This window comes from Salvelinus alpinus, chromosome 22 (genome assembly GCF_045679555.1).
Source record: "Salvelinus alpinus chromosome 22, SLU_Salpinus.1, whole genome shotgun sequence".
NCBI classification, from domain to species: domain Eukaryota; kingdom Metazoa; phylum Chordata; class Actinopteri; order Salmoniformes; family Salmonidae; genus Salvelinus; species Salvelinus alpinus.
The window spans coordinates 2854146-2882035 of NC_092107.1; the positions used below are offsets into that span (position 1 = coordinate 2854146).

The window sequence follows — 27890 nt, forward strand, 5'->3', positions numbered from 1 at the left end:
AGGAAAAGGAGGGCCGAGCACGCCCCCATTCTCATCGACGGGGATGTAGTGAAGCAGGTTGAGAGCTTCAAGTTCCTTTGTATCCACATCAACAACAAACTATCATGGTTCAAACACACCAAGACAGTCGTGAAGAAGGCACGACAATGCCTATTCCCCCTCAGGAGACTGAAAAGATTTGTCATGGGTCCTCAGATTCTCAAAAAGTTCTACAGCTGAGAACATCCTGACTGGTTGCATCACCGCCTGGCATGGCAACTGCTTGGCCTCCGACCACAAGGCACAACAGAGGGTAGTGCGTATGGCCCAGTACATCACCGGGGCCAAGCTTCCTGCCATCCAGGACATCTATACCAGGCGGTGTCAGAGGAAGGCCCGAAAAATTGCTACCGCACAGCAAGCGGTATCGGAGCGCCGAGTCTAGGTCCAAAAGGCTTCTTAACAGCTTCTACCCAAAGCTATAAGACTCATGAACAGCTACACGGACTATTTGCATTGCCCCCCCCCCCCCCCCCCCCCCCCTACACACACACACACATGTGCCCCCACACATTGACTCTTTACCGGTAACCCCTGTATATAGCTTCACTACTTTTATTTTATTGTTGCTCTTTTATTATTTTCTTCTTTTGCTTCAGTTTATTTTTGTAAATACTTTTTTTTAACACTTATCTTTCTTAACTGCATTGTTGGTTCAGGGCTTGTAAGTAAGCATTTCACTGTAAGGTGAATTGTATTCGGTGCATGTGGCAAATACATTTTAATTTGATTTGAAATGAGTGTCTTGGATTTACATACATAATAATACGAAGTGTTCTGAGACCAGATTTGTCTATTAATTTAGATCACTGTCATATCATCAAATCAAATCTATTATTTTAGACCACTTTGAATAGGCTGAAACTATGACACCTGTTGTCTGTATGTGAAACGTCCATTTAGATAAACATACTACAGTTTTTTTCAATTGCTAACAAGCGTCAGTCAATACCACTTTTTCAAATCTCTTCACACAGTCTGCATTACCAACATGCATCTTGGCCAAACAGTTAATCTCACCTCCAAAACTCACTCAAACCACCAAAACACTTCATACATGTCTCAAAATAAGCTCGTTCGACCAGAACACTGGCAACAATTCTCACTCAGAAAACATACATTGTCACTCATAACACACTGACCTAAAGCCATCATTCTGTTTTGAATGTGTTTTCAACAGTTTTGGCATTTGAAAATATGTGCTGCACATATATAGTTTTGCAGGTGGTGGAGTATGAATGAGAACAGAGTTCATGGATTTCAGAGAGAATGTGGTCATTGAATGCATTATGTGTGAAAGCAATTGAAAAATGTTCAGTTTGGTCCACATACACTTCTGTTTCACGGACTGTGTGAAGAGTTTTGACAATGTGACTTCAGTTTTGACCAATGCATGTTAGCAATTGAAAAAAAATACCTGTAATATCATATTAATCCCTATATATAGAAATCATATTACCAAAGGTCACCCATGTTCCCGACCCAAACCCTTTCAACAGAAAACAAGATAGTGTACTATAACACGAAAAATACTACATTCCCAAATCTGAAAAACTCATTGTAGATTCCCAACTGAATACAACCTGAAAAAATCATTGTAGATTCCCAACTGAATACAACCTGAAAAAATCATTGTAGATTCCCAACTGAATACAACCTGAAAAAATCATTGTAGATTCTCAACCTGAATACAACCTCAAAAAATCTTTGTAGATTCTCAACCTGAATACAACCTGAAAAAATCATTGTAGATTCTCAACCTGAATACAACCTGAAAAAATCATTGTAGATTCTCAACCTGAATACAACCTGAAAAAATCATTGTAGATTCTCAACCTGAATACAACCTGAAAAAATCATTGTAGATTCTCAACCTGAATACAACCTGAAAAAATCATTGTAGATTCTCAACCTGAATACAACCTGAAAAAATCATTGTAGATTCTCAACCTGAATACAACCTGAAAAAATCATTGTAGATTCCCAACCTGAATACAACCTGAAAAACTAATAGTAAAGTCCCAACTTGAACCATCTACCAAGCGCAGTGGGAAACATGGGAGAACAGTGATTGTATGTTGTTGTGCACAGCGGTGCAACAATAGATATATAGTTATACCCTAGTTCTATCCTCTAGCTAACACATGACCACACAACTGTCTTGGTGTGTTTGGACCATGATAGTTTGTTGTTGATGTGGATACAAAGGAACTTCTTCTTTCCTTTCAGCATCACTCTATCTGCAGCTCTGCACCCTGATGCCATCGAATGACTATCAATGGAGCCAAATGCCTGAGACTGAGCCATCTCCCTCCAATCTGTGTACCGGCCACGGCCACGCTATATTACCCAACCCCATGAGGGCCCAGGCTATTTGTACCAGTCAGAATGACCAATGACAAAATACTTCTGGCCCAAGACACTGTATTGAGATTCTAGCAGGAGAGAGTGAAAGGAAACAGCCTGCAGGTCCAGGAAGACAGCGAGGTAGATAGAATTTATTACGCCCATTTGCCTCACTAATTCAATTTAGGTAGAATAAGTTTATTCTTTAGAAACAATCTCATCCCAAGCCACTAAGGGCAGTGTGCCAAGTGTACAGCAGGCTCTGCTTTGAGACATGACATCCCCCCAACTCATCTTTCCCCACTACTATGACAGATGATACAGCATGGGTTGTTCATTAAAAAACGGTTTATTCAAAAACAAATATAAATACATGGTTTAAATTCTTTATCAACCACATTAAGCATTTTGAAAACAAGCACACAATATTTTTCCAAAGTAAACAAACAAAAATCAAACAGACAGAGAATCAGTAGGAAGGCAAAGGCTGGTGGGGGATGGATGTTTATCACGTTACGCTTGATGGTTTCCATCAAGGCTGAAAATGCCTTTGGGTTTTTCACACTTAACAGTTTCCCGTGTGTTTCAAGAATGGTCCACCACCCAAAGAACATCCAGCCAACATGGCACAACTGTGGGAAGCATTGGAGTCAGCATGGTCCAGCATCCCTGTGGAAAGCTTGACACCTTGTAGAGTCCATGCCCTGACGATTTGAGGCTTAGCTTTCAATACATCGTCAAATTCTAACCATGCCTTATGACAAAGCAAGGATAAGGGTTTCATATTTGATATCTAGCTCTGACTGCCACTGCTTAAAGATTACCCACAGCCTTGTATTGAGGGGGAAACAAGGTTATTTCTCTCTCGTTGCTGATGCAGAGATTTTATAGGTCAGACTATATGATGACGTCAGGGAGATCACAGCCCAGGGAGGGCACATACTGTACGGATCAATTTCTCAACTGGAGCAGCTGCACTCCTCTCCCATATCCACACCCAGAGCATGGATCTAACTACCACGATCTCTTCCGTAGTTGTTCAGAGTAAGAGAATGTCACTGGTTCTGTAAATAGGTAAATATGTCCATATGGATATTATAGAGAGAAAAATGATCTCACTTGGCTAAAGATCATATCCAATTTTCTAAGAATTGTGAAACGTGCCAGCCATCAGCTGAACTGTCCCCGAGGGACACCTAAAATGATTCTATCCAGCCTGAATGGACATATTGCCTCAAAATGAGTCACTGTGTGTTCCACATAATTGATATCATGACTAGTCAATATTCATGGTCACATGAATTCTGTCTTTGACAAGGATAATTATGCTGGCTAACATACTGTAAGGACAGGCCATTCTCACCATTAGAACACTCCTGTATCTGGGTGGCTGTCGTTCAAATTGATAAAGCAAGATGCATCTCATTTTAAAAATATGTTTTAATACTAATATCATTAAAGTTATCAAGTGAATCACCCGATACCTAATTTTGACAAAATAAAACAACCTTCAAATATTGTCCCAGAAAAAAGTTATGACGAAATAAACTTTGGGCATCAGTATAAAACAGTCTGCCATGAATGTGCCATAAAACATCACATAAATAAAATGCATCAAAGCACACAAAACCAATTTCATTATGTTCTGTGTTATGTGTAAACAGATCAGAATAGATCATAAACAGATTTTGTTGTTCTGTTTGTTAATTGTGTTGAAAATACATTTCTGTGATGAGTCTGTGTTGGCTGTCTGGGGCGGGGGGTGATACATTCAAAACCTAGGTATCAACAGACAGCATCCAGCACAATGACAATGAAAAATAATTAGAAATGAGCCATCCTGACTCTCACGGACAAACAATATGCTTTTCAATTTCAAGTATTCTGCAATTCAAAAACTCCTATTATAATGCTAAAATGGCTCCTAGATTCCAATTTGTGTAGAGCTCTGGGAAGAAACAGAACTGTGAGAGTGAGACATGTGTACGTGCATAAGCCTGTATGTATTCAGACACCCACACAAAACACAGTTGGCGGAGAGAATTGTGTCTGATTCAGAGTGAGCTAATTCACTCAGTCACTCTCTGTCCCCTGTCAGTCAGCTCCTCTAGGGGCCAACTCAACAGTCACTCGCTGTCCCCTGTCACAGTCAGCTCCTCTAGGGGCCAACTCAACAGTCACTCTCTGTCCCCTGTCAGTCAGCTCCTCTAGGGGCCAACTCAACAGTCACTCTCTGTCCCCTGTCACAGTCAGCTCCTCTAGGGGCCAACTCAACAGTCACTCTCTGTCCCCCGTCACAGTCAGCTCCTCTAGGGGCCAACTCAACATCTGGATGTGTCTCTCTCCTCCTTCACAGCTGCTTTCAAGTCTCTCTCCATGGCCTGAGAACATCCGCTCAGGCCGCTCCTTCATCCAACGTGCACTCATGATATATGCACTCTCAATGAATTTAAAATGAGTAATTTGGCTAACAGAGTATTTGGTGCATGCCATGGGAAGTGAAGCACACAATTTCAATGACTGCAATTTGCTATCCGGATTTCCTATTAACCAATGAATCGCGCCCTTGGCTTGCTTACCCCCTATTGTTAATTCCCCCAAACAATTCATTTACTTCCATGTTTCAATGTGGAAACGGAAAGCGTGAGTAATCCTCTGGGAGAGATTTATTTATGGAAAGAGGGGAGACATAATCTTCTAATCCCCTGTAATGTAGTAATATTCTCTCTAAACTTATCAAAACCAACTTTCCCAGTGGAATTCACCCATTCCTCTGTAAGAACAATAGAAAGGAACCTGCCAAATAGGAATAATCTGCATTGCTTTAGTTCCATTCTATTCTGAATATTGTCACATCAATGCAGTCAGGATGTTTTCCTGACTGTGGAATTTGCACTTTTTTGACTATTCCATTGGTCCTGAATTGAAATATCCACCTACGCAGTACACCTAACTAACTCGCCCAATGTCTGTGAATAGGAAGAGGATCTATTGGATGTCTAACGGTGAAACTGAAGCAGGAGGTGACGTGATTGGCTGAAGGAACTCGGAGGTGAAGACAGCCTCTGCGTACTCCTCACAGACGTCCTGGAACTCTGCTGCTACGTCAGCCAGGGCCTCGGACATAAGCTCCTCGGACAGACTGGGAGCAGAAGGAAAATTAGAGAAAGAAACATGTCAGGAGTCCCTGAACCAAACAAAAAGATAAAGTTGTATATAAAGCTGAAAAGCCATTCTGCTTACCAAAGAAACCCATGTAACAAATACAAGTTTGTTCCACCTTAGTCTTTCAAATCAGACAGAGGGAGGGAGCACACATCAGGGACCTCACCACACACTGACTGGTATGGGCAGCTTATTACCAACATCTGACAGATAGACAGGTTACTCTGATGAGTGAGAATAGCAGGCTAATTGACATGGCATTTCCCCCCATCTTTCCCTTGATACTGGAGTAATTGGACTGGTCCCTCTGAAACAACCTCCCTCCCCTAACAAATGAAGAATAGTTCAGATGCATAGCTCAAGAGGATGGCATATGATTGTCATCTCTCTCTCTCCTGTCATCGCTCTCTCTCATGTCATTGCTCTCATCTCTCTCTCTCTAAAAGTAACGAGGCAACAATAATAGTTGTCCCTTGGCTGGCAGGGTTGATTTTCTTCGCTCACTTTTTTTGCAGCAATTCACACTTCCCTCACACGTATATGGTGAGAGGAGAGAGGCATCTCCAAATGCCAGACCTGAGTATCTCTCCTTTGGTAACGTTAAGAACAATTGCCAGATAATTCAATTATATCTGCTTCTCTTTAAAATGCCTGAATATAATGTGTTTCTGATCTATCACACTCTAATGCATTCAGTATACTCAGAGACATGTGGGATTCTCTGCATTGCACCAACTTAAGAATTATTTTAAATATGCAAATGTGTGGGTGGGCTAGAATAACAACTGTGAACACCAGAGACCAGATCCTGTAGCGCAGTATGCTAAACCATGCAGACACATGCACCCCACAACTAGTCAAACACTGGGCCTAATGTTTGAATAAGCAAAGAGCACAATGTTTGTGGAAGAGTTGTGTAGCCAGGTGAATAATCCATCCTCCTACACACAGTGTCATTCATAACTGGCTGGCAAATAAGACAAATCTGTCGAGATGGCTCAGGAGACAACAAACCCAAGCAGCAAAATGTACATTTGAGAAAGTGAAACATTGAAAAGTACTATAGTTGTGCCTGTACTGCTAGGCTGCATCCCAAATGGAACTAGTAAAACTGTACCCATCGGTCCCTGATCAAAAGTAGTGCCGTTTCACCTGTCTGCAATGGCCCAGGGGTTGAAGCTGCCCACAGCCTCGTGGGCTACCAGGCGAAGGTAGGCTTCGTGGTCCTGTCTGTATTGCTGAATATTCCTCTGCATGCTGGCTGGCACAGAGAGCCGCGTCCCGTCTCCCCACCTCTCCCCTGGGGCTGGGAAGGTGCTGCTGCCGCCAGGTTGACCTGAGGAGACCTCCTCCCCGATGCTGCCCTCAAACAGGACACTGTGGCTGTAGAGAGATGGAGAGACAGACAGGGTGTTCAGACTGGAGAGAGAGACAGACAGGGTGTTCAGACTGGAGAGAGAGAGACAGAGACAGAGAGAGAGAGAGAGAGAGAGAGAGAGAGACAGACAGGGTGTTCAGACTGGAGAGAGAGACAGAGACAGAGAGAGAGAGAGAGAGAGAGACAGAGTATGCTCAGGATGTAGAAAGACAGAAACAGACAGACAGACAGGATGCTCAGGCTGAATACCAGACTGATGGAGCTTCACACCGTCTTTTCATTACATTGTCCTCATCTCCATTCAGTCTGATTCAATTGGGTACATCTGTCAATGGAAGTGGAATAGCAGCAGCCTGGAATAGAACTGCTATTCATCGAGGTAGGGGCCGGAGCCAATTGCCATATTGAGAGGCGCCCGAGTCAATTGGAAGAGGAAGGAGGCCCTTGGTAACCGAATAACCTCTTCATAGAGTCATGCCCTCACTGTGGTCCCGAAGAGGCACACACCCAGAGAGGAGGTTGAGAGGGGTGTGATGCTACGTCCTAAGGTCTGTGTGCTCCACTCACATCCCTCACCCCCACACTTCCCTGAGGGGCTCAGGTGGGCAATGTCAAGGCCAGGGTTGTAATATATTTTTCTGTGAGCAAATCAGTCCAGCTCTGGCAACAGCACTCTGGCTGTTACTATATTTAGAGACAGATGCAGCAGTTCCACGAGCAAAATGTCTCTATAATGTTCTCCCCACACACCAACCCAGGTCCAGTCCAGTCCCATCCCTGGCTGTTTGCTCCTGCTGTTCTTGGTGTCTGCACAACATGAGGCCAGGCTGTGGGCACACAGACACACAGGGAGAAGTGCCAGGGTGGGTAATTCACTGCTAGCCCAACCAATTCGCTTCATCCCTGGACTACACACAGGGCCCATTTATGCTCTTGGGTCATTTAAGGGTCACTGTGGCGATCATTTCCCTTTTCCCCTGCTGCAAGGTTTCCTTTATGTCCACGAAAAAAAGAATAACACATTTAGATTAAAAGCAGTGTGAAGGCTCCCAAGCATTATGCGCAACTCTAAGAGTGTGGGAATGAGGGCACCAGCCTGCCGGCACAGCCAGGAAACACAAATTCAAATGGCAGCACATTTTCACGAAAGAGAAGATTAATTCTGCATATTTATCATTGAGTGATTTTCACCTTGGTGGGTAAGAGCATGGTAAGACGATGTGAATGTTAACATTTCCAGTAAAATATACAAGCTGCACTACTCTTTCTCCTGGCTCTACAAGCATGCTTAGAAAGTTAGGAGATAATGAGGACACACTCACTGACATGTTGATCGTCAGTGGTGAATATTTTGCAGTCTGTTCACTGTTGTGAATGGGCAGCAGTTGCTGACAGAGGGAGAGGGTAGCTGCAGTCTGATTATAGCCTGACAAACCCAGCCCTCTCACATCCACCTACTACAGAAAAGCAGAGTGGGAAAAAACACAAACTGATGAGCAGCCTGAGCCATAAATTCCCACAGCGAAGTGTGTGAAATTGTCTTCAAATATCTTACGTTTTCTCATTCTTCTCCAACAACTCCAGAAGTCTATCGCCAAGGAAACAGAGAAAGTGGCAAAACACCAGCTCCATGTTTGATATATCAAACAGGAAGCAGACTGAGCTGAGCGCACGAGAGAGAGTGAAATAACGAGAAAGCGAGAGACCCAAATCTGTTTTCAGAGATAGTGGGGGGTGATTCAGGGGAAGAGGCTGGCTACAGCTCTACTGCTAGAGAAATGGTGCTTAGGTTCTGAGAGCAGAGGGAGAAAATCAATGCATTAAGAAAACAGGTGGATAGAGAAAACAGTGCAGAGAAAAGGAGGTGAATCATTACAATGTGGTAGCAACTTTTATTTTCTTTCTGCCTACACAACAATAACAGATGGTTCTACCCATCAGGGCCAATCGCAGAGACAGGGGCAGTGTTGGAGTTTCTTGGGAGCTAGAGGGCGATTAGATGGGCGGGTAACAGCGGGTAACACCGCACCAAATCTACTGAGACGCTCGTCTCCTGTAACAAGTTTACGGCTTAGAAGAGATTGTTCTGAGAGAACAGTACAAGAGAGTGATAGTTTGAGAGAAAGAGGAACACACCAGGGACAAAAGTATGGCTCTCCAACCCTGTTCCTGGAGAGATACCGTCCTGTAGGTTTTCACTCCAACCCTAATCTAGCACACCTGATTCTAATAATAAACTGGTTGATAAACTGAATCAAGTTAGTTACAACTGGGGTTGGAGCGAAAACATACAGGAGGGTAGCTCTCCAGGAACAGGGTCAGAAAGCCCTGAGCAAAAGACTGGAGAGAACAGAAAAAAATCAGTCTTTAGATAGTATGGAGCAACAGCAGACCAGTCTTTAATCTGACTATTGATTTGTTTGTCTTGGTGGTGGTGGTGGAGCTGTGAGCTGTGGTCAGCCAGCGAGGGACAGTCTCTTTCCACTAGGTCTTCTCACCATGGAGACCTCTTTTCCTCCGCTCCAATGATGCATGACCCCCCCACTCCCACTCCGCTGCTCTCACCAGACGCATACTGAAGAGTAGATTCTCTACCCACCCATCTCCATCATAAATCTCCCATCATCTCCATCATAACCACCCATCATCTCCATCATAACCACCCATAATCATCTCCATCATAACCACCCATAATCATCTCCATCATAACCACTCATCATCTCCATCATAACCACTCATCAACTCCATCATAAATCTCCCATCATCTCCATCATAAATCTCCCATCATCTCCATCATAAATCTCCCATCATCTCCATCATAACCACTCATCATCTCCATCATAACCACCCATAATCATCTCCATCATAACCACTCATCATCTCCATCATAACCACCCATAATCATCATCACCCATCATCTCCATCATAACCACCCATCATCTCCATCATAACCACTCATCATCTCCATCATAACCACCCATAATCATCATCACCCATCATCTCCATCATAACCACCCATCATCTCCATCATAACCACCCATCATCTCCATCATAACCACCCATCATCTCCATCATAACCACCCATCATCTCCATCATAACCACCCATCATCTCCATCATAACCACCCATCATCTCCATCATAACCACCCATCATCTCCATCATAACCACTCATCATCTCCATCTTAACCACCCATAATCATCTCCATCATAACCACCCATCATCTCCATCATAACCACTCATCATCTCCATCATAACCACCCATAATCATCATCACCCATCATCTCCATCATAACCACCCATCATCTCCATCATAACCACCCATCATCTCCATCATAACCACCCATAATCATCATCACCCATCATAATCACCCATCATCTCCAGCACAATCACCCATCATCTCCAGCACAATCACCCATCATCTCCAGCACAATCCCCCATCATCTCCATCATAACCACCCATCAATCATCATAACCACCCATAATCATCATCACCCATCATAATCACCCATCATCTCCAGCACAATCACCCATCATCTCCAGCACAATCACCCATCATCTCCATCATAACCACTCATCATCTCCATCATAACCACCCATAATCATCATCACCCATCATAATCACCCATCATAATCACCCATCATCTCCAGCACAATCACCTATCATCTCCAGCACAATCACCCATCTTCTCCAAAATAAATCACTCACCCCAATTCAACCCAGGTCACAGAGAGAGATAAGGATCTACAGCATCTTATGGAGTATAGATACAAGTCGGAAGTTTACATACAGCTTAGCCAAACTCAGTTTTCACAATTCCTGACATTTAATCCTCGTAGAAATTCCTTGTCTTAGGTCAGTTAGGATCACCACTTGATTTTAAGAATGTGAAATGTCAGAATAATAGTAGAGAGAATGATTTATTTCAGCTTTTATTTCTTTCATCACATTCCCAGTGGGTCAGAAGTTTACATACACTCGATTAGTATTTGGTAGCATTGACTTTACATTTTTTAACTTGGGTCAAACGTTTTAGGTAGCCTTCCACAAGCTTCCCACAATAAGTTGGGTGAATGTTGGCGTATTCCTCCTGACAGAGCTGGTGTAACTGAGTCAGGTTTGTAGGACTCCTTGCTCGCACACACTTTTTCAGTTCTGCCCACACATTTTCTATGGGACTGAGGTCAGGGCTTTGTGATGGCCACTCCAATACCTTGACTTTGTTGTCCTTAAGCCATTTTGCCACAGCTTTGGAAGTATGCTTGGGGTCATTGTCCATTTGGAAGACCCATTTGCGACCAAGTTTTAACTTCCTGACTGATGTCTTGAGATGTTACTTCAATATATCCACATAATTTTCCTCCCTCATGATGCCATCTATTTTGTGAAGTGCACCAATCCCTCCTGCAGCAAAGCACCCTCACAACATGATGCTGCCACCCCCGTGCTTCACGGTTGGGATGGTGTTCTTCGGCTTGCAAGCCTCCCCCTTTTTCCCCCAAACATAACGATGGTCATTATAGCCAAACAGTTTTATTTTTCGTTTCATCAGACCAGAGGACATTTCTCCAAAAAGTACGATCTTTGTCCCCAAACCGTAGTCTGGCTTTTTTATGGCGGTTATGAAGCAGTGGCTTCTTCCTTGCTGAGCGGCCTTTCAGGTTACGTCGATATAGGACTCGTTTTTACTGTGGATATAGATACTTTTGTACCTGTTTCCTCCAGCATTTTCCCAAGTTCCTTTGCTATCGTTCTGGGATTGATTTGCACTTTTCGCACCAAAGTACGTTCATCTCTAGGAGACAGAACGCGTCTCCTTCCTGAGAGGTATGACGGCTGTGTGGTCCCATGGTGTTTATACTTGCGTACTATTGTTTGTACAGATGAACGTGGTACCTTCAGGCGTTTGGAAATTGCTTCCAAGGATGAACCAGACTTGTGGAGGGCCACAATTTTTTTTCTGAGGTCTGTTAATTTATTTATTTATTTCACCTTTATTTAACCAGGTAGGCAAGTTGAGAACACGTTCTCATTTACAATTGCGACCTGGCCAAGATAAAGCAAAGCAGTTCGACACATACAACAACACAGAGTTACACATGGAGTAAAACAAACATACAGTCAATAATACAGTAGAAAAATAAGTCTATATACAATGTGAGCAAGTGAGGTGAGATAAGGGAGGTAAAGGCAAAAAAAGGCCATGGTGGCGAAGTAAATACAATATAGCAAGTAAAACACTGGAATGGTTGATTTGCAGTGGAAGAATGTGCAAAGTAGAGATAGAAATAATGGGGTGCAAAGGAGCTAAATAAATAAATAAATAAATACAGTAGGGAAAGAGGGAGTTGTTTGGGCTAAATTATAGATGGGCTATGTACAGGTGCAGTAATCTATGAGCTGCTCTGACAGCTGGTGCTTAAAGCTAGTAAGGGAGATAAGTGTTTCCAGTTTCAGAGATTTTTGTAGTTCGTTCCAGTCATTGGCAGCAGAGAACTGGAAGGAGAGGCGGCCAAAGGAAGAATTGGTTTTGGGGGTGACCAGAGAGCTGAGATAAGGGGGGACTTTACCTAGCAGGGTCTTGTAGATGACCTGGAGCCAGTGGGTTTGGCGACGAGTATGAAGCGAGGGCCAGCCAACGAGAGTGTACAGGTCGCAGTGGTGGGTAGTATATGGGGCTTTGGTGACAAAACGGATGGCACTGTGATAGACTGCATCCAATTTATTGAGTAGGGTATTTTGTAAATGACATCACCGAAGTCGAGGATTGGTAGGATGGTCAGTTTTACAAGGGTATGTTTGGCAGCATGAGTGAAGGATGCTTTGTTGCGGAATAGGAAGCCAATTCTAGATTTAACTTTGGATTGGAGATGTTTGATGTGAGTCTGGAAGGAGAGTTTACAGTCTAACCAGACACCTAGGTATTTGTAGTTGTCCACATATTCTAAGTCAGAGCCGTCCAGAGTAGTGATGTTGGACAGGCGGGCAGGTGCAGGCAGCGATCGGTTGAAGAGCATGCATTTAGTTTTACTTGTATTTAAGAGCAATTGGAGGCCACGGAAGGAGAGTTGTATGGCATTGAAGCTCGCCTGGAGGGTTGTTAACACAGTGTCCAAAGAAGGGCCAGAAGTATACAGAATGGTGTCGTCTGCGTAGAGGTGGATCAGAGACTGCAGCAAGAGCGACATCATTGATGTATACAGAGAAGAGAGTCGGTACAAGAATTGAACCCTGTGGCACCCCCATAGAGACTGCCAGAGGCCCGGTCTTGGCTGATTTCTTTTGATTTTCCCATGATGCCAAGCAAAGAGGCACTGAGTTTGAAGGTAGGCCTTGAAATACATCCACAGGTACACCTCCAATTGACTCAAATGATGTAAATTAGCCTATCAGAAGCTTCTAAAGCCATGACATAATTTTCTGGAATTTTCCAAGCTGTTTAAAGGCACAGTCAACGTAGTGTATGTAAACTTACAGTGAATTATAAGTGAAATAATCTGTCGGTAAACAATTGTTGGAAAAATGACTTGTGTCATGCACAAAGTAGATGTCCTAACCGACTTGCCAAAACTATAGTTTGTTAATAAGAAATTCGTGGAGTGGTTGCAAAACGAGTTTTAATGACTCCAACATAAGTGTATGTACACTTCTGACTTCAACTGTACTCTAGTCTAATGTCTGTTGAAATATTAGAATTACAGGCAATGCATTTGGACTGAGGACTGAGTGTTTCTCAGGATGAAGTAGCTCCATTAAAGCTCTAGACTATAGCAGCTAATTCAATCTTTATGATGAACTATTAGTCTAGGCTCAATAGCTAAGTGGTTAATTGGAGTGAAAGGGGGCTACATATTTGTAAATTAGCCATAGCTAATTATATTTTTTCCTCATCATCAATTATAAGCACATTTTCTAAGGAGAGCTTTGGGCAAATGATACCTCAACAGAAGTGTACATTTGTCGGTAAGATGACTTTATAAGAGGATGTTATAACACATATATACATACACATGATGATTGGAAATGGTGGAAAGATATGAATTCAACATCTGCCACACAAAGACTGAATATTGGGGAGTGTAGGCTTTTTGTCTTAGGGGATCTCAATGCAGCACAACAGGCTTTGTACCTACCCCAAATGAAAAGGGACACTTGTCAATGACAAATAACAAAACACCTGAAGAAAAGGGAATGGGGGAGCAAAGAGTTCCTACGAATTCCATAACAAGTCAGATGACAGTTGTTTGAACATTGTGTTCTATAACAACATTGTGTTCTATTCTCAACATCCAGGAGAAAAAATAACCAATAACAGCCTTTGAGCTCCTCGATGACAAACAATAGAATCCAATCATTTAAGAGTGATAGGCATACTGAATGACGTGTGCACTGCTTTCTACGCTATGACATATGCTTATGCATCCAATCCCTGTTGTGTGTGTGTTTGTGTTGTCTGCAGTGGAGGGGCCTGCTGACTCCCTGTGCTGAGCAGTGTTTGGTTGTAATCACAGGCACACACACTCACATATTAAGCTCCCAACACTAAAATCGGCAGCTGTGCCCACTCACCGCTTCCCAAACACACAGCAGTAATCACCAGTTTCATACATTCTACACTACAACAACTGTCCACACACACACACACTAGCTATCACTATCCATTCCTTATAGAATCACTAGCCCCCTCTAGTGACTGTCTGACATACTAAAGGGGTTTGCTCCCCAGCGACTTAAACTTTGTGTAAATCGTCCTGTGGTGGACAACCCTATAAAAAGTGTGAGAACAGAATTTCATGAACATAATGATACCAATAACTCTCTCTCTTCCTTTAGATGTATCCTCAGTTGACCTATTTCCCACTAACAATCCATTATGCAGAAACCTGAAGAAGTTTGTACTTCATCACAACAAGTATGCATGAGTAGTAAATTGGGCATAGTTTAACTGAGCAATTTAGCTGTGTCCAGAACCTACCTAGAGCTCTCTTCACTGTATTGTACAACGGCCCAGACCTCCACCTCTGTCTGATGTGGTCCCAAAGGGATCTATTTTATTTTAATTAACCTTTTTTTTGAATTCAAGGAAGTCCCATTGAGGTCAGAAGACCTCTTTTACAAGGGAGACCTGGCCAAATGAATGAATGACGTAGAGAAGCATAAGGACAGCCACAGAAAAAGAAGCAGAACTTAGATTAGGCATTACATCAACCAGTTACGTACCATCATCTGGTCCATTATTTATTTTCACTAAATCAAGTCTACTGATTGCCTTTTGCCTGGCATCAAAGTGAGCATTATCATATGGTGGATAGGCTATATTTGAATCTCCACAATTTCAGTGGAGCAACTTCCCGGAGTTGGGAATGTAATAAGAATAATCAAATGAGAACAATACAACACTAGACATGGGAATCATCTTCATTTTGAAGCTAGGAGCTACACTGTGGTAATAGATTTAGCCTGTGCTCCTGCTCATATCTTCTGATCTGAGGAGGGAGGGCTGGTTGAACAGTCAGAAAGCAATCTGAGAAATGTCATTCCCATATGAGCCATCCAACAGGCAATAGTGTGCTGTAATTACCAGAAGGGCTTCACTTACTGAATAATAATCACCTCCGGTCTGAATAACACTTCTGATAAATCAAGAACAGATGTGATCTTGACAAAAAAAAATGACAACAGGACTATGAGGGCTGGCAGAAGAACCTCCAGAGAAATATACATTTTAGCGCTGGCAGTGCAGTACTAGAGATGTGTACTCAGCAACAATCTCTGCCTTCAGCAAGATGTGGCTGCACACTTGAGGATAAACATGTAGAAATATAATTATGTCTCTTCGATATGTGAAGATGTCCCAAGACAAACACTATCTCACCAACAGAAGAATCAGTAAGCCAGACACACTCCACGGAACAGAAACCCCTCGAGTAATTCCATACAAAACCAGGACAAAAAAAGACCATGACTTGAGGTTTTACACAAAATGTTATCCATAGAATGGTCCTTTGGAGCAGGGTTTCCCAAACTCGGTCCTGGGAATTTTGCCCGAGCACTAGACAGCTGATTCAATTGAGAAATAATTAATCAAAGTTGGCATATTTATTACATTTTGGCCTTACCCAGGTCTCCTTTAAGACTCAATTTGTGTCATATGAAGCTTTACTGCTTGCTCTGTAGTATTGTGCTCTTTAGTATTTTTTAAAATTTCAGTAATAAACTATGTTTACAATAATGTATGAATACTGACAAATATAAACATGAATATTGAAAAAATTTATCTTTCAATAGATTGTTGAACATATTACACTCTACGGGCATCTCAAAACTCCAGAGTGGGAGTTCTGCTAGTTTTAAAGTTACGGCCCATTTTATACAGCGAAATTGGCATAGTAGGCAATGTAACCAATCACAGCCCTCCTTTTACTTGTATCTTTGCACATCCTGCAAATCACCAGCAGAAAAAGAAGCAACATTCATACATTAATGTCAAAAAAAGTATATTGAAATTAAAATACTATTCATATTACAGAGCAAGCAGTAAAGCTTCATAAGACCATTTTTTTGCTTGTAGCACCTACAGACGAAACATTATTGCAGTGTCACCAACCTGTCGATCCCGATCGACTGATCGATCTTCAAGGCATTCCTAGTCGATCACCAAACATTTCTGTAGAAAAACCAATGTGCATATGATTCAGAAGCCCTGCGCACCGGGTAGGCAAAGTATTCCCACTTTGAATCATTTCATTTGTCTGAAAATACAAACTCCGCATAACCGGTGGACCGGGAGATCCAAGAATACAGCAAAGAGCTGCTTTGTTTTGGAGCGAGTTCATGTGTATGTTTTTATTCAGCACTATTACAAAACACTCTTCTCCCTACTTCACTTGCGCTGCAGCTGCAATGAATGAGTATCCAAGTGTATCAATATCCCAGAATTTGTATTATTAGCAGTTCGCCGTTTATTTTAATATCAAGGAATATTTCATTTTCTATGGTCATAGGAACAACATTAATTTATGCATGAGGCAGATGCGGTGCGACTTGAGTTTCACCATAACACCATACCCAAACCGGACGTGCCCGTGTGCCATCGTGCGCAAATTGATTTTGTCCCCCCACACCAAACACGATCACGACACACAGGTTGAAATATCAAAACAAACTCTGAACCAATTATATTAATTTGGGGACAGGTCTAAAAGCATTAAACATTTATGGCAATTTAGCTAGCTAGCTTGCAGTTGCTAGCTAATTTGTCCTATTTAGTTAGCTTGCTGTTGCTAGCTAATTTGTCCTGGGATATAAACGTTGGGTTGTTATTTTACCTGAAATGCACAAGGTCCTCTACTCCGACAATTAATCCACACAAAACGGTCAACCGAATCATTTCTAGTCATTTCTCCTCCTTCCAGGCCTTTTCTTCTTTGGACTTTATATGGCGATTGGCATCTAACTTTCATAATAAGGTGTGTTACCATGACGACTGACCTCAGTTCATCTTTCAATCACCCACGTGGGTATAACCAATGAGAAGATGGCACGTGGGTATCTCCTTCAATAAACCAATGAGGAGATGGGAGAGGCAGGACTTGCACCGCGTTCAGCGTCACAAATAGAACTGACTTCTATTTTAGCGCTTGGCAACACAGACACTCGTTGGCACGCGCGAGTAGTGTGGGTGCAATGATTGAATAACATGCATACTGTATGTATGCGAGCGGTGTGGTCAGCATGTAAGGTGGAAGACGGTGTCCCCTCTCTCTGGTCAGACTCACAGGAGGAAAGGAAGGAGAGAGCAGGGACCGTGAGAGGTGAACCCTGCTCTCTCCCTCCCTCCACTGAGACTAATGCCGTGTTCAAAACGTATGGGAACTCGGAAATCTCAGACTTTCCACTTCAATACGTTCAAGACAACTGGAAACTCTGGAAAAACGAGATCTGACTGGGAAAAATATTTTTGAACGGTCATCCAACTCGGAATTCCAAGTCGGAAACTAAGGCTTCTTTCTAGAGCTCAGACTTTCCGACCGAAAGATCACTGACGTCAGGATTTGACCTTGTAACCAATATGCTTTGATACTGTATAAGGCCTACTGCACAAACCTCATTCCTACAGAACAGTTTTCATTAGGTTAATGTTACATTTTTTAAGTCATGTAGAAAAAAGAAAAAAAATCTGAGCGGTAGATCTAGGCTTGCTTTTTGACTGTGACGAAAAAGTTGGTGACCACTGCATTACGGAGTCTTAAAGGAGAGTAAGGCCAAAATGTCATAAATATGCCAACTTCTATTAATTATTTCTCAATTACGCTTTTAGATACAAATGTCAAAAATACAGTATGTCAACAATCTTTCCTCCAAAGGACAATCCTATGGATTACATTTAGTGAACATTTCCAAAATCATGTTCGTTTTTTTCCCCTTCCTTTCTATGGAATCACTCTCTAGTGGCACCTTTATCTCAATCCTTTTCAGTCCTGAGTATTTGGTTGACAAATTTTCTCCACGTAATCAAGGTTAATAGAAAGAGTGGAGGGAAGAACTCCAGAATATGCTCTGTCATTCTGTCTGTTTGTGGGGGATGAGACAATATCCATGTGCCATTTAAAATCAATGCCTATTGCTTTACAAATGACACAGAATACGCTGAAAACTTAACCGGCATTCTCAGACACACAACACACAATCATTGTGTTGTGCTTTCACACGAGTGCACTCGTCGATACAAACAAATACCTGGCTTAATTTTCGATCAGACACTTCCACATTATCTCCATCATACAGCTATTGGGGGAAAAGCAAGGGAAGTACAAGGGAGAGAATTTTCATGACGCACTCTGCTAGTCTTTTTATAGGAATCCTGTCAGAGAGCAGTGTGTCAGAGGCAATGCGGTAGACACGGGCCATTTTCCTTTTTTAAACACACAAACTAAATGACCTGCCACTCAGGCAGAGGTGAGAAGTCCCATTGGACTGTGTAATTCACTGGGCCGTGAGAGGGAGGAAGACACAGAGGCAGACTGCCCTGGATGAGTCTAATGCTATCTTCATAGAGGCAGGATGATACAGGTAGCTGTTAGCTACAACACAAGGTTAGAATTAAAGCTAATCTGGCCAATCACTACCTCCAATACAGGATCAAGAAAGCCAAGCTCAGTGAGTTCTGCAAGCATTGTTTTACCCATAAACCATATGAAATAACTAGACGAAGTCATAACCTGCGCTATGCATGGAGTTTGGGTTTTACCACATCTTCCTCCTAACTCACAAAACAGACAGCAAGAGGTATAGTTTTCTGGTGGTTTGCCCATAACCTAGTTGCCAGTCTCTGTTCAGTTATTACATTCCACTCCTTGTACTCCGTGTCATTTGCCAAAGACACAAGGAGTGGGATGTTACAGAGACTAGTGCCCAGACTAGTTTGCCCGCTCTTCAGAGACAGCAACAGAAGGTTACAGATGGGTGGGTAAAAGCAGACAGAATGAGTGAGAGATGAGTCACAGAAGAGTTGGTCTGAGCCCCTCCAGAAGGTCCTGTTGGGGCAGAATCAGTGAACTACTGACTGTCTTTAATCTGCTAATGGTGCTGCTGCTTGAATCTGTTCCACTGCATCATGCTGGCATGTCCGCTCTGCTCCACTCTCAACAACTTACTTCCCCTGTCAGCCGTTGGCTCCCATCTCTTACACTCTCCCATCTTTCTTCTTCCTTCACTTTCCTAGTTCATTTAAGCAACGGCAGCTACAGCTAAAGCTCTGGCAGGGGAGGGAGGCAGAGGCACACTCCCTCTATGTGTTGCCAGAGGGAGGATTTGGAAGGAGTTAGGCTTGGTCTCATTGCAGCCAGGAGACATTAGGGGTGGAGATGAACAGCCAGAATTGAGGCATAACAAAGCAGTGCCTTCTGGGAAAGGCATAAAAAAAACATTCCACTTCCATCAATTTTGTTGTGGACGCCAACTGGAAAATAAAGCTATTGACAATTTTTGGGACGGTGTTTTTTTTGGGCACTTTCTCACTGCATCAGTTTTGTCTCGTTATATTGTCCCATGCCATCCTTGACACCTTAATGAGCTCCTGTCTGATAAGATGGGAGCAGGTTAAGTGATGTCATACACCATTATCCTCTGTAATGAAGTGACACTTAGAGGAGACTCCAGACGTCCCATCTCCCAGTATAGCATCTCATAACCCTTAACTACAATCTGCAACATCAACAAATGGTCAGGGTACGGCATTCCAATATTCAAACAGTAAATGTAGAATTAAGCAATAAGGAACGCGGGGGTGTGGTATATGGCCAATATACCACGGCTAAGGGCTGTTCTTAGGTGTGACACAAGTCGGCGTGCCTGGACACAGCCATTAGCTGTGGTATATTGGCCATATAACACAAACCCCAGAGGTGCCTTATTGCTATTATAAACTGGTTACCAATGTAATTAGAGCATTAAAAATAAAATGTTTTGTCATGCCCGTGGTATAGGCTGATATACAACGGCTGTCAGCCAATCAGCATTCAGGGCTTGAACCACCCAGTTTATAAAAGTAAACCATCTGTCCATACATCAACCCATTAAAAACTCAGACAGGGCTTTCTCTAAGATGGTGGCTGCAGTACTGCATGGTGATTACTACAAAACAAACATATTAACATACAGATACTATAATAATACACAATATTCTATTGAATACTGTGCATAGGACTATTCACAGAGAAGAGCGCTTTGGCAACACCAGAAATGACCTGGGAAAGGGAGAAAACAGAAGAGCACATCACGTCAACTCACCCGGTCTCCACAGGGCTCTCCAGGACAATGTCAGCTGTGGTGGTGTGTCTCAGTGCTGGCCTGGTGATCCTAACGGGCTGAGGAGAGACTGGCCTGGAGATTAGAACAGAGCTCTGGGGCCCTGAGAAAGAGATGGGGGAGAGGGGGATAAGAGAAAGAGGAGTGGAAAAGGAGTGAGAATGAGGGATAGCCTTGCTCTCTACTGGCTAAAACAGCACTAACACAATACCTTCACCTGCAGGGTACCAGAGGAACAACAATTCAAACCCCCATGCAAAAGTGTGTGGAGGGGCCTCCCGGGTGGCACAGTGGTCTAGGGCACTGCATCGCAGCGCTAGCTGTGCCACCAGAGACTCTGGGTTCGCGCCCAGGCTCTATCGCAGCCGGCCGCGACCGGGAGGCCCGTGGGGCGACGCACAATTGGCCTAGCGTCGTCCGGGTTAGGGAGGGTTTGGCCGGTAGGGATATCCTTGTCTCATCGCACACCAGCGACTCCTGTGGCGGGCCGGGCGCAGTGCGCGCTAACCAAGGTAGCCAGGTGCACGGTGTTTCCTCCGACACATTGGTGCGGCTGGCTTCCGGGTTGGAGGCGCGCTGTGTTAAGAAGCAGTGCGGCTTGTTTGGGTTGTGTTTCGGAGGACGCATGGCTTTCGACCTTCGCCTCTCCCGAGCCCGTACGGGAGTTGTAGCGATGAGACAAGATAGTAATTACTAACAATTGGATACCACAAAATTGTGGAGAAAAGGGGGTAAAATTTAAATGAAATTAAAAAATTAAAAAGTGTGTGGAGGAGTTACTTGGTCTGTTTACTCACCAGTAGTGTCCCTTCTGTTCCAGTAGTAAGGGTCTGAGTATGTGAGGGTAGCAAAACGCCTCCTCACAGCTTCCTGGTCTTTCTGCTCAAACACATAGACGACAGAAGTACATTATTTCAATTAATTATTCAGCCAAACAATAATACAAAGCCTTTTCAGGAATCCAGACTGGACTGGACAGTGCATTCACTGTCTCCACAGCACAGCTTGACCAAGGCTGTCAAACATCACACAAACTGACCAGTGGTGCCCTTTCAAACTCCCCGTGTGGTGACCTTTCCTTAGGGCTGTGCTCAGGGCTCACCTCCATCTCCTCCATGCGTAGCAGCATGCTCTCCAGGGTGGGGGCTTGGAGCTGGAGCTGGGCCAAACCCTCCGTCCGTCTGTCTGTCTCCACCGCCCAGGCAGCCCGCGCTGCATCGGCCAGCAGCTCCTCGAGCAGGGCCTCACTCAGCACCTCAGCGCTCTCCGCAGCCTGGCGAGGGAGGTAGATAAGCAGAGCTCAGCACATGGGAAAGGGTTTTATGGAATCACTTCAGGGCTGTTTCCCCAAATGGCACCCTATTCTCTATATAGTGCACTACTATTGACCAGAGCCCTACGGGCATTTGGGACTCAAATACTGAGAAAAAAAAGAGTTAATATAGGTCAGTATCATTACGATATGACAGGGTTACTCACTCTGTCTGCAGCCTGTTCAGACAGTTGATGCCTCAGTGACGATGTGGCCTTTCTGTCCCGGGTCTGAGAGGCAGCAGCTCCTATCTGCTGGGGTACACAGGTAGGGCAAGCTCAGTACCACACCACTACTGACCTTCTCCTACCTAACACCAACCTCTCCTACTCTAACTCAGTCTTGTCACTTAGCACATACACAAGGCTGCAGCAGTACACCCTAGGCCTAGCTGTAAAATCCCTATTCATTTCACTGTGCTGGCACAAATCTGGTGGTAAAGAGCTGTATGGATTTTTCAATTACAAATGAGATGTATTGATTTTCCCACTCTGAGGGCAGTGGAATTCCTGGGGGAGGGGAAAGCTCTCCCTGGTCCAGGCTTTTCTTATGTAACAACAATGTGGGTATTGAGTGACAGAAAAGTTACACACTCAGTTATTTATTCCCTGCCTGCTGAAAAGCAAGAAAAAACTAAAAAGGATTGTCTTAAGTCTATTTTTTGTGTGCATACAACCCTTCATTTTTTGAGAGGAGAGTTTAAATGTTTGTTTTACCAGGGCTTGGTTCAACAGAGGCTGAAGTCTCCCTCGGGCCTCCTGCTCAGCTCTCTCAGCCCACTGGGTTGGAGAGCCCACCTCAGACCTGACACACACACACACACACACACACAAGCCTGGTGTGACAATATATAGGCTTTGAATCCTGTCTTTTTACTCAGTTATTCCCCTCTGGCTTGGTAATATTGTGTTTGTCCATTGATTTCCAGACTCATACTTGTCACAAACCCGGAGGGCTTCAGGGAGGTGTTAAGTTTTAATAGTTTCACACTGAGGAACAAGTACCTTGACACAACTATAAAACATTTTGACCTTCCAGTTTTAGCTTGACAGGGTAGACTAACAGTATATTTGTTTCTAGGCTATGACAGGGAATGTGTACAGGAAGTAGTACTATACTAGTGTACCGGAGTCTCTGGATGCGTTCTGCTTCATCTTTACTCAGCTGATTTAGGTCCCTCAGTCTCTGCATGGTCATCCTGTCCAGCCAGGCTTGCCTGTGCATTCACATAAAACACACAGTACAACACAGACATAAAACACACAGTACAACACAGACATAAAACACACAGTACAACACAGACATAAAACACACAGTACAACACAGACATAAAACACACAGTACAACACAGACATAAAACACACAGTACAACACAGACATAAAACACACAGTACAACACAGACATAAAACACACAGTACAACACAGACATAAAACACACAGTACAACACAGACATAAAACACACAGTACAACACAGACATAAAACACACAGTACAACACAGACATAAAACACACAGTACAACACAGACATAAAACACACAGTACAACACAGACATAAAACACACAGTGCAACACAGACATAAAACACACAGTACAACACAGACATAAAACACACAGTACAACACAGACATAAAACACACAGTACAACACAGACATAAAACACACAGTACAACACAGACATAAAACACACAGTACAACACAGACATAAAACACACAGTACAACACAGACATAAAACACACAGTACAACACAGACATAAAACACACAGTACAACACAGACATAAAACACACAGTACAACACAGACAGAACCAGTCCTAATGTTAGCTACCGAAAGCAGGCTGCAGGCGTTGGATTAATTATAGACCTCAATTGCACTAATTAAGATTTGATTAGTGGAGAGGGTTGCTGTGCACTTGAATTTAGTGCAGGCAGACAGGTACTGCTATCCATCACGGTGCTTTAAAAAAAAAAAAAATGTCCCCAATCGAAAAAGCAAGCATTTAGATTGAATTTATTGGAGAAATTAACTTTGAATTGGAATCAGAGTATTGCTTGCAGCTTTCAGAAAGTGGGGTCTGAGATCATGGTTTTAAATGACTTAATTACTCAAAATGAGCAGATCCATTAATTTAAATGTTCCCTGGGCAGTTTCTTTTGGTTCATTCATTCTGCTATATTATACACCAACTAAAACCTAAAATAAGTGAGGCTAATAAGGTACTGTGATGCTAATAAGGCACAAGGTTGTTTGCCATGTCCAATGGTTTATGTTTTCTGTGTTAAAGGAAAAGCATTACGCAAATGTATTACTGTTATTATCACTGACCTGAGGGCTTCGTTGTGGGCTTGTCTCTGTCTATCAGAGGTCAAACCCTGGTCCTGCTCTGCTGTCACCACACCAACTGGCTGCTGCGCTGAGGGTCCTGAGGAGGGCTTCAGGGGGGAGAAGAGACATCGAGGCTCTGGCCTCTTCTGAGGGGAGCTGGTCACATAACACAAGTGGAAGTGGATTAGAAAAAAATGACAATTAAAAGAGACTAAGAGAAGGAGAGCGAGTACGCAGCGAGAGTAAGTTACAAAAGAGAGACTGAGGACAAGAGAGAGAGCTCTCCTCTGAGCTCACCGCTGCTGTTGTTGTTGTTTAGGAGGAGAGTGAGGTGACGTGGGTATCCAGGGCACAGAGGCCTCCTTCTGTGGGTGCTGACACACTCTCAGCCTGGAAGCCACTGTGGGCTGCTGGAAACCTGCATCCCTCACATGGGCTCCCTGCTTCTGGACAAAGATCATGTTTAAGAGACACAATTGTAGTGAAAATAGTTCAGGCTAGCCAGTTATATAATGGACATATTAAAATAAATGTAATTGCAGCAAAAATGTTCGTATTAAACTCACTGACCTTTGTCCTGTCGGGGTGCAGTGCTCCTCCTTGACTGTTGGGGACCTGCCCCCCTCCTTCCCTGAATTCTCTGAGATGGACCAAACTCTCCAGGCCAGCACTGAGCATCTGGCTGCGATGCACCTGTGGAGGAGGCTCTGTGGCTCCGGGGGGCTGCTGATGCCGAGGGACCGCTCTCCTATCTGCTAACATCACAACATTGGCTCATGATCAGTTTTGATTGAAATGTTGTTTTGAAACACTTCAACAGCGAGGCTATGTGCTCAATAGATAAGTGTTACAGTGCTTGACATGACTAATCAAACACTAGTAAAGCCTGTATGGCCCGTAGGAATAACATCTGCCTGCTCCTTTGACAGACTACACATTTACCTGGCCAACAAGCACACAAACAGACACCTGCCTGCTGCTTGTTTGGCAGTGTGGAGAAGGTAAGGGGCTTTCTCATTGACAGTGGGAACTATTATTAGTTTCCAAGGAGACTTGTGTATGCAACACAGTTCGAACCCTCTCGTGATGTGTGGTGGCTGCACTCACTCTCCCACAGAGAGACTGTACACAGTAGGACCTAGCCACCCACACAATGAGCTGCCTGCAGGAGACCCCTGGCCAGAGAACCGGACCCCAGCCCCTCATTAATCTCCACCCTGGTGCCGTGATTCGGGCTTGGTGGGAGGCCCAAACACACGCAGCACTTAAGCCTTCAGGTGATTCATGAGAGGGAGCCATAAAGATCTGCTCCCTCATTCACAATGAGAGAACAGGGTAAACAAAGACATGAGAGTTAGACAGTTAGAGGCAAATTAAAAATGCCGTTTCAGGAAATGTTCCGCAATAAATGTTATATTTTTGGATCAGATATTTTATCAACTGCTGTGTCTGTGTGTCTGTGTTTGTGGTTTCTGTGGTGACTGGGGTTTCAACCGTAGGAGGGGGGTGCTGATTTGTGGTTGTTCCCAGTTTTATGATGTATGAAATTACTTTACATGAGTTATTGATGTTATGAGGATATGGAATAATGAGCCAATAATTTTTAAAAAAAGACAAGATAATTAGGCTATCTTTATTAAAATGCTAATAAAATAGCTTCAGCAGCACAGCTGACTGAGATAATGAGTGTCTCTGAATGCTGAGTCACTCAGCCAGAATTAGAATGAGAACACCTGCTCGTTGCTCACCAGGGAAGGACTTCTTGGGGCCTGCTGCTCTATGAGGTCCTCTGAGACCCCTGGTGGCAGGGCCCCTGGGTGGACGGGGAGGAGACGTGCTGCGATGTGGAGACCTGCGGTGGCGTGCAGGGGAGGAGCTGCGTACTCGGGCCTGCCTCCTCTGTGCGTGACTCTCCCGCTTGCTTAGAGCAGTATCCAGGGTCTGAGAAACACAGAGAGAGACAGGAAAATCAAATATATTCTGTTAACATTAAAATTCAAGAAGCCAAATAAAATCTAAATTAAATGTAGTGTATAATACATCAGCTCTACCTATGGTTGTGTAGCTCTCCAGCACATTTATTTCCAATGTCTTTAGATTGAATAGCTTAGTTTTTTAAAATAGAGTATTACTTGTATAACCTAATATTGATTTACAAAGTTTGATTGCTTATCAAAAATTAGCAATAGATTTGGGACATTTTCTGGTGTCCAGCTTCTGTGTCATAAGGTGAGTGTGACCTGTAGGTGATGGATTTAATCTATGGATGCATCACAAATGTCTGTCTATTTGCTATATAGTGCATTACATAGGACCAGAGACCTTTGACCCCTGCCCCTGGTCAAAAGTACTGCATTATAAATGAGAATAAGTAGCCATTATGTATAATAAGTAGCCATTATGACTGACCTCTAGTTTCAGCAGGATGTCCAGGGCAGTCTCTGGGACGGCTGATCCCTGGCCCACCTCCACCTTGGCCGAGCACAGAGAGAGCTGGCGGATCAGCTGGCCCAGCTCTTTATAATGGGAGGGCATCCTGCCCTCAGACGTGTCAGACAGCTGATTAGTGAACACCTGCATGGCCCTGACCGCCCCTCTGTGGGCAGCAACCAACCTGTCCATCGCTCTGGACTGAGAAAATGAAGACAGAGGGAGATGGGTGTTAGTCTTTGTCATTGTCCTCATCATGAACCTCATCACAGCTTGGGTTATTAAGTGAGACTTACTTTGTTTGTGTGCTGAATCTTCTGGGAGCGTAATTTGTCTAAATCCTCTTGGATCTCTTTCACCTGTTGTTGTAGCACATAGATGATGCGTGCAGAGCGAGCTGCCTGTTCCTGTCTGCGGACCTCCACCCTGCGCTGCTCATCAGGCTCCAATGGCTCTACAACCATTCGCCCTGGAATGCACAGCACAATACACATGACCATGGGTCTCTAAACTGCATGCAGTGTCCCATACAATAAATACCATTCAAAAAAGTTCATAACAGCATATTAAATAGATTGGCATATTAGCACTTGTATGCCAACAAGGTGCCACTCCAGGTGTGTTAATAAAGAAATAGGATCACTAGAAGGATCACTAGAACCTCTGACCATGGCCATTTGACTGGTAAACTTATGGGTGACTTTATTTATGTGGAGTTACCTCTGTTAGCCAGCTGATCTATTCTCTGGATGAAGTTAGCCAGCTCTCTCTGCAGCCTGCAGACCTCCTGGCTGAGGGCTGTGTGGGGCTCCTTGCTGGCTGTTTGCCTTGGGCCTGGGTCTTTGGTTGGGGGGGACCGGCCATGATCAGGCCCAGGGGGTATGGAGACGTACTTCTGGGGGGTGTAAACAAGCACCTTGGCTCCAGACTGAATCACTTCTTCTTTGGGGCTGGCCGTCTTGGACCTCCCCTTAGGAACAACCCCCTTCTGCTTGAAATTGAAAAATGATAAAGGTTGATCATCGATTAATCGTTCTTGGAGAAGAATAAGATGGATATAAACAGTACAAGTGAAAGGGGAGTAT

General features: G+C 43.7%; 1 protein-coding gene across 6 annotated transcripts in view; it reads right to left on the reverse strand.

Moving 5' to 3' along the window:
• Positions 1-2713: 2713 nt before the first annotated feature.
• LOC139548776 (protein moonraker-like) overlaps positions 2714-27890 on the reverse strand; it is a 28922-nt gene continuing 3745 nt past the window's right edge. For 2 of the 6 annotated variants that reach the window (XM_071358610.1, XM_071358615.1), the window contains exons 3-17: positions 27526-27796; positions 27102-27274; positions 26785-27006; positions 26124-26316; positions 24946-25130; positions 24673-24821; positions 24376-24531; positions 23177-23266; positions 22767-22854; positions 22218-22304; positions 21841-22011; positions 21536-21617; positions 20721-20841; positions 6703-6933; positions 2714-5527 (exon numbers count right to left, since the gene is read on the reverse strand). In XM_071358610.1, coding sequence (XP_071214711.1) covers positions 5374-5527; positions 6703-6933; positions 20721-20841; positions 21536-21617; positions 21841-22011; positions 22218-22304; positions 22767-22854; positions 23177-23266; positions 24376-24531; positions 24673-24821; positions 24946-25130; positions 26124-26316; positions 26785-27006; positions 27102-27274; positions 27526-27796 — 2373 coding nt within the window. In that variant the 3' untranslated portion in view covers positions 2714-5373. The remainder of the gene's footprint in view (positions 5528-6702; positions 6934-20720; positions 20842-21535; positions 21618-21840; positions 22012-22217; positions 22305-22766; positions 22855-23176; positions 23267-24375; positions 24532-24672; positions 24822-24945; positions 25131-26123; positions 26317-26784; positions 27007-27101; positions 27275-27525; positions 27797-27890) is intronic. The other 4 variants (XM_071358613.1, XM_071358612.1, XM_071358614.1 and 1 more) reach the window with 4 other exon arrangements.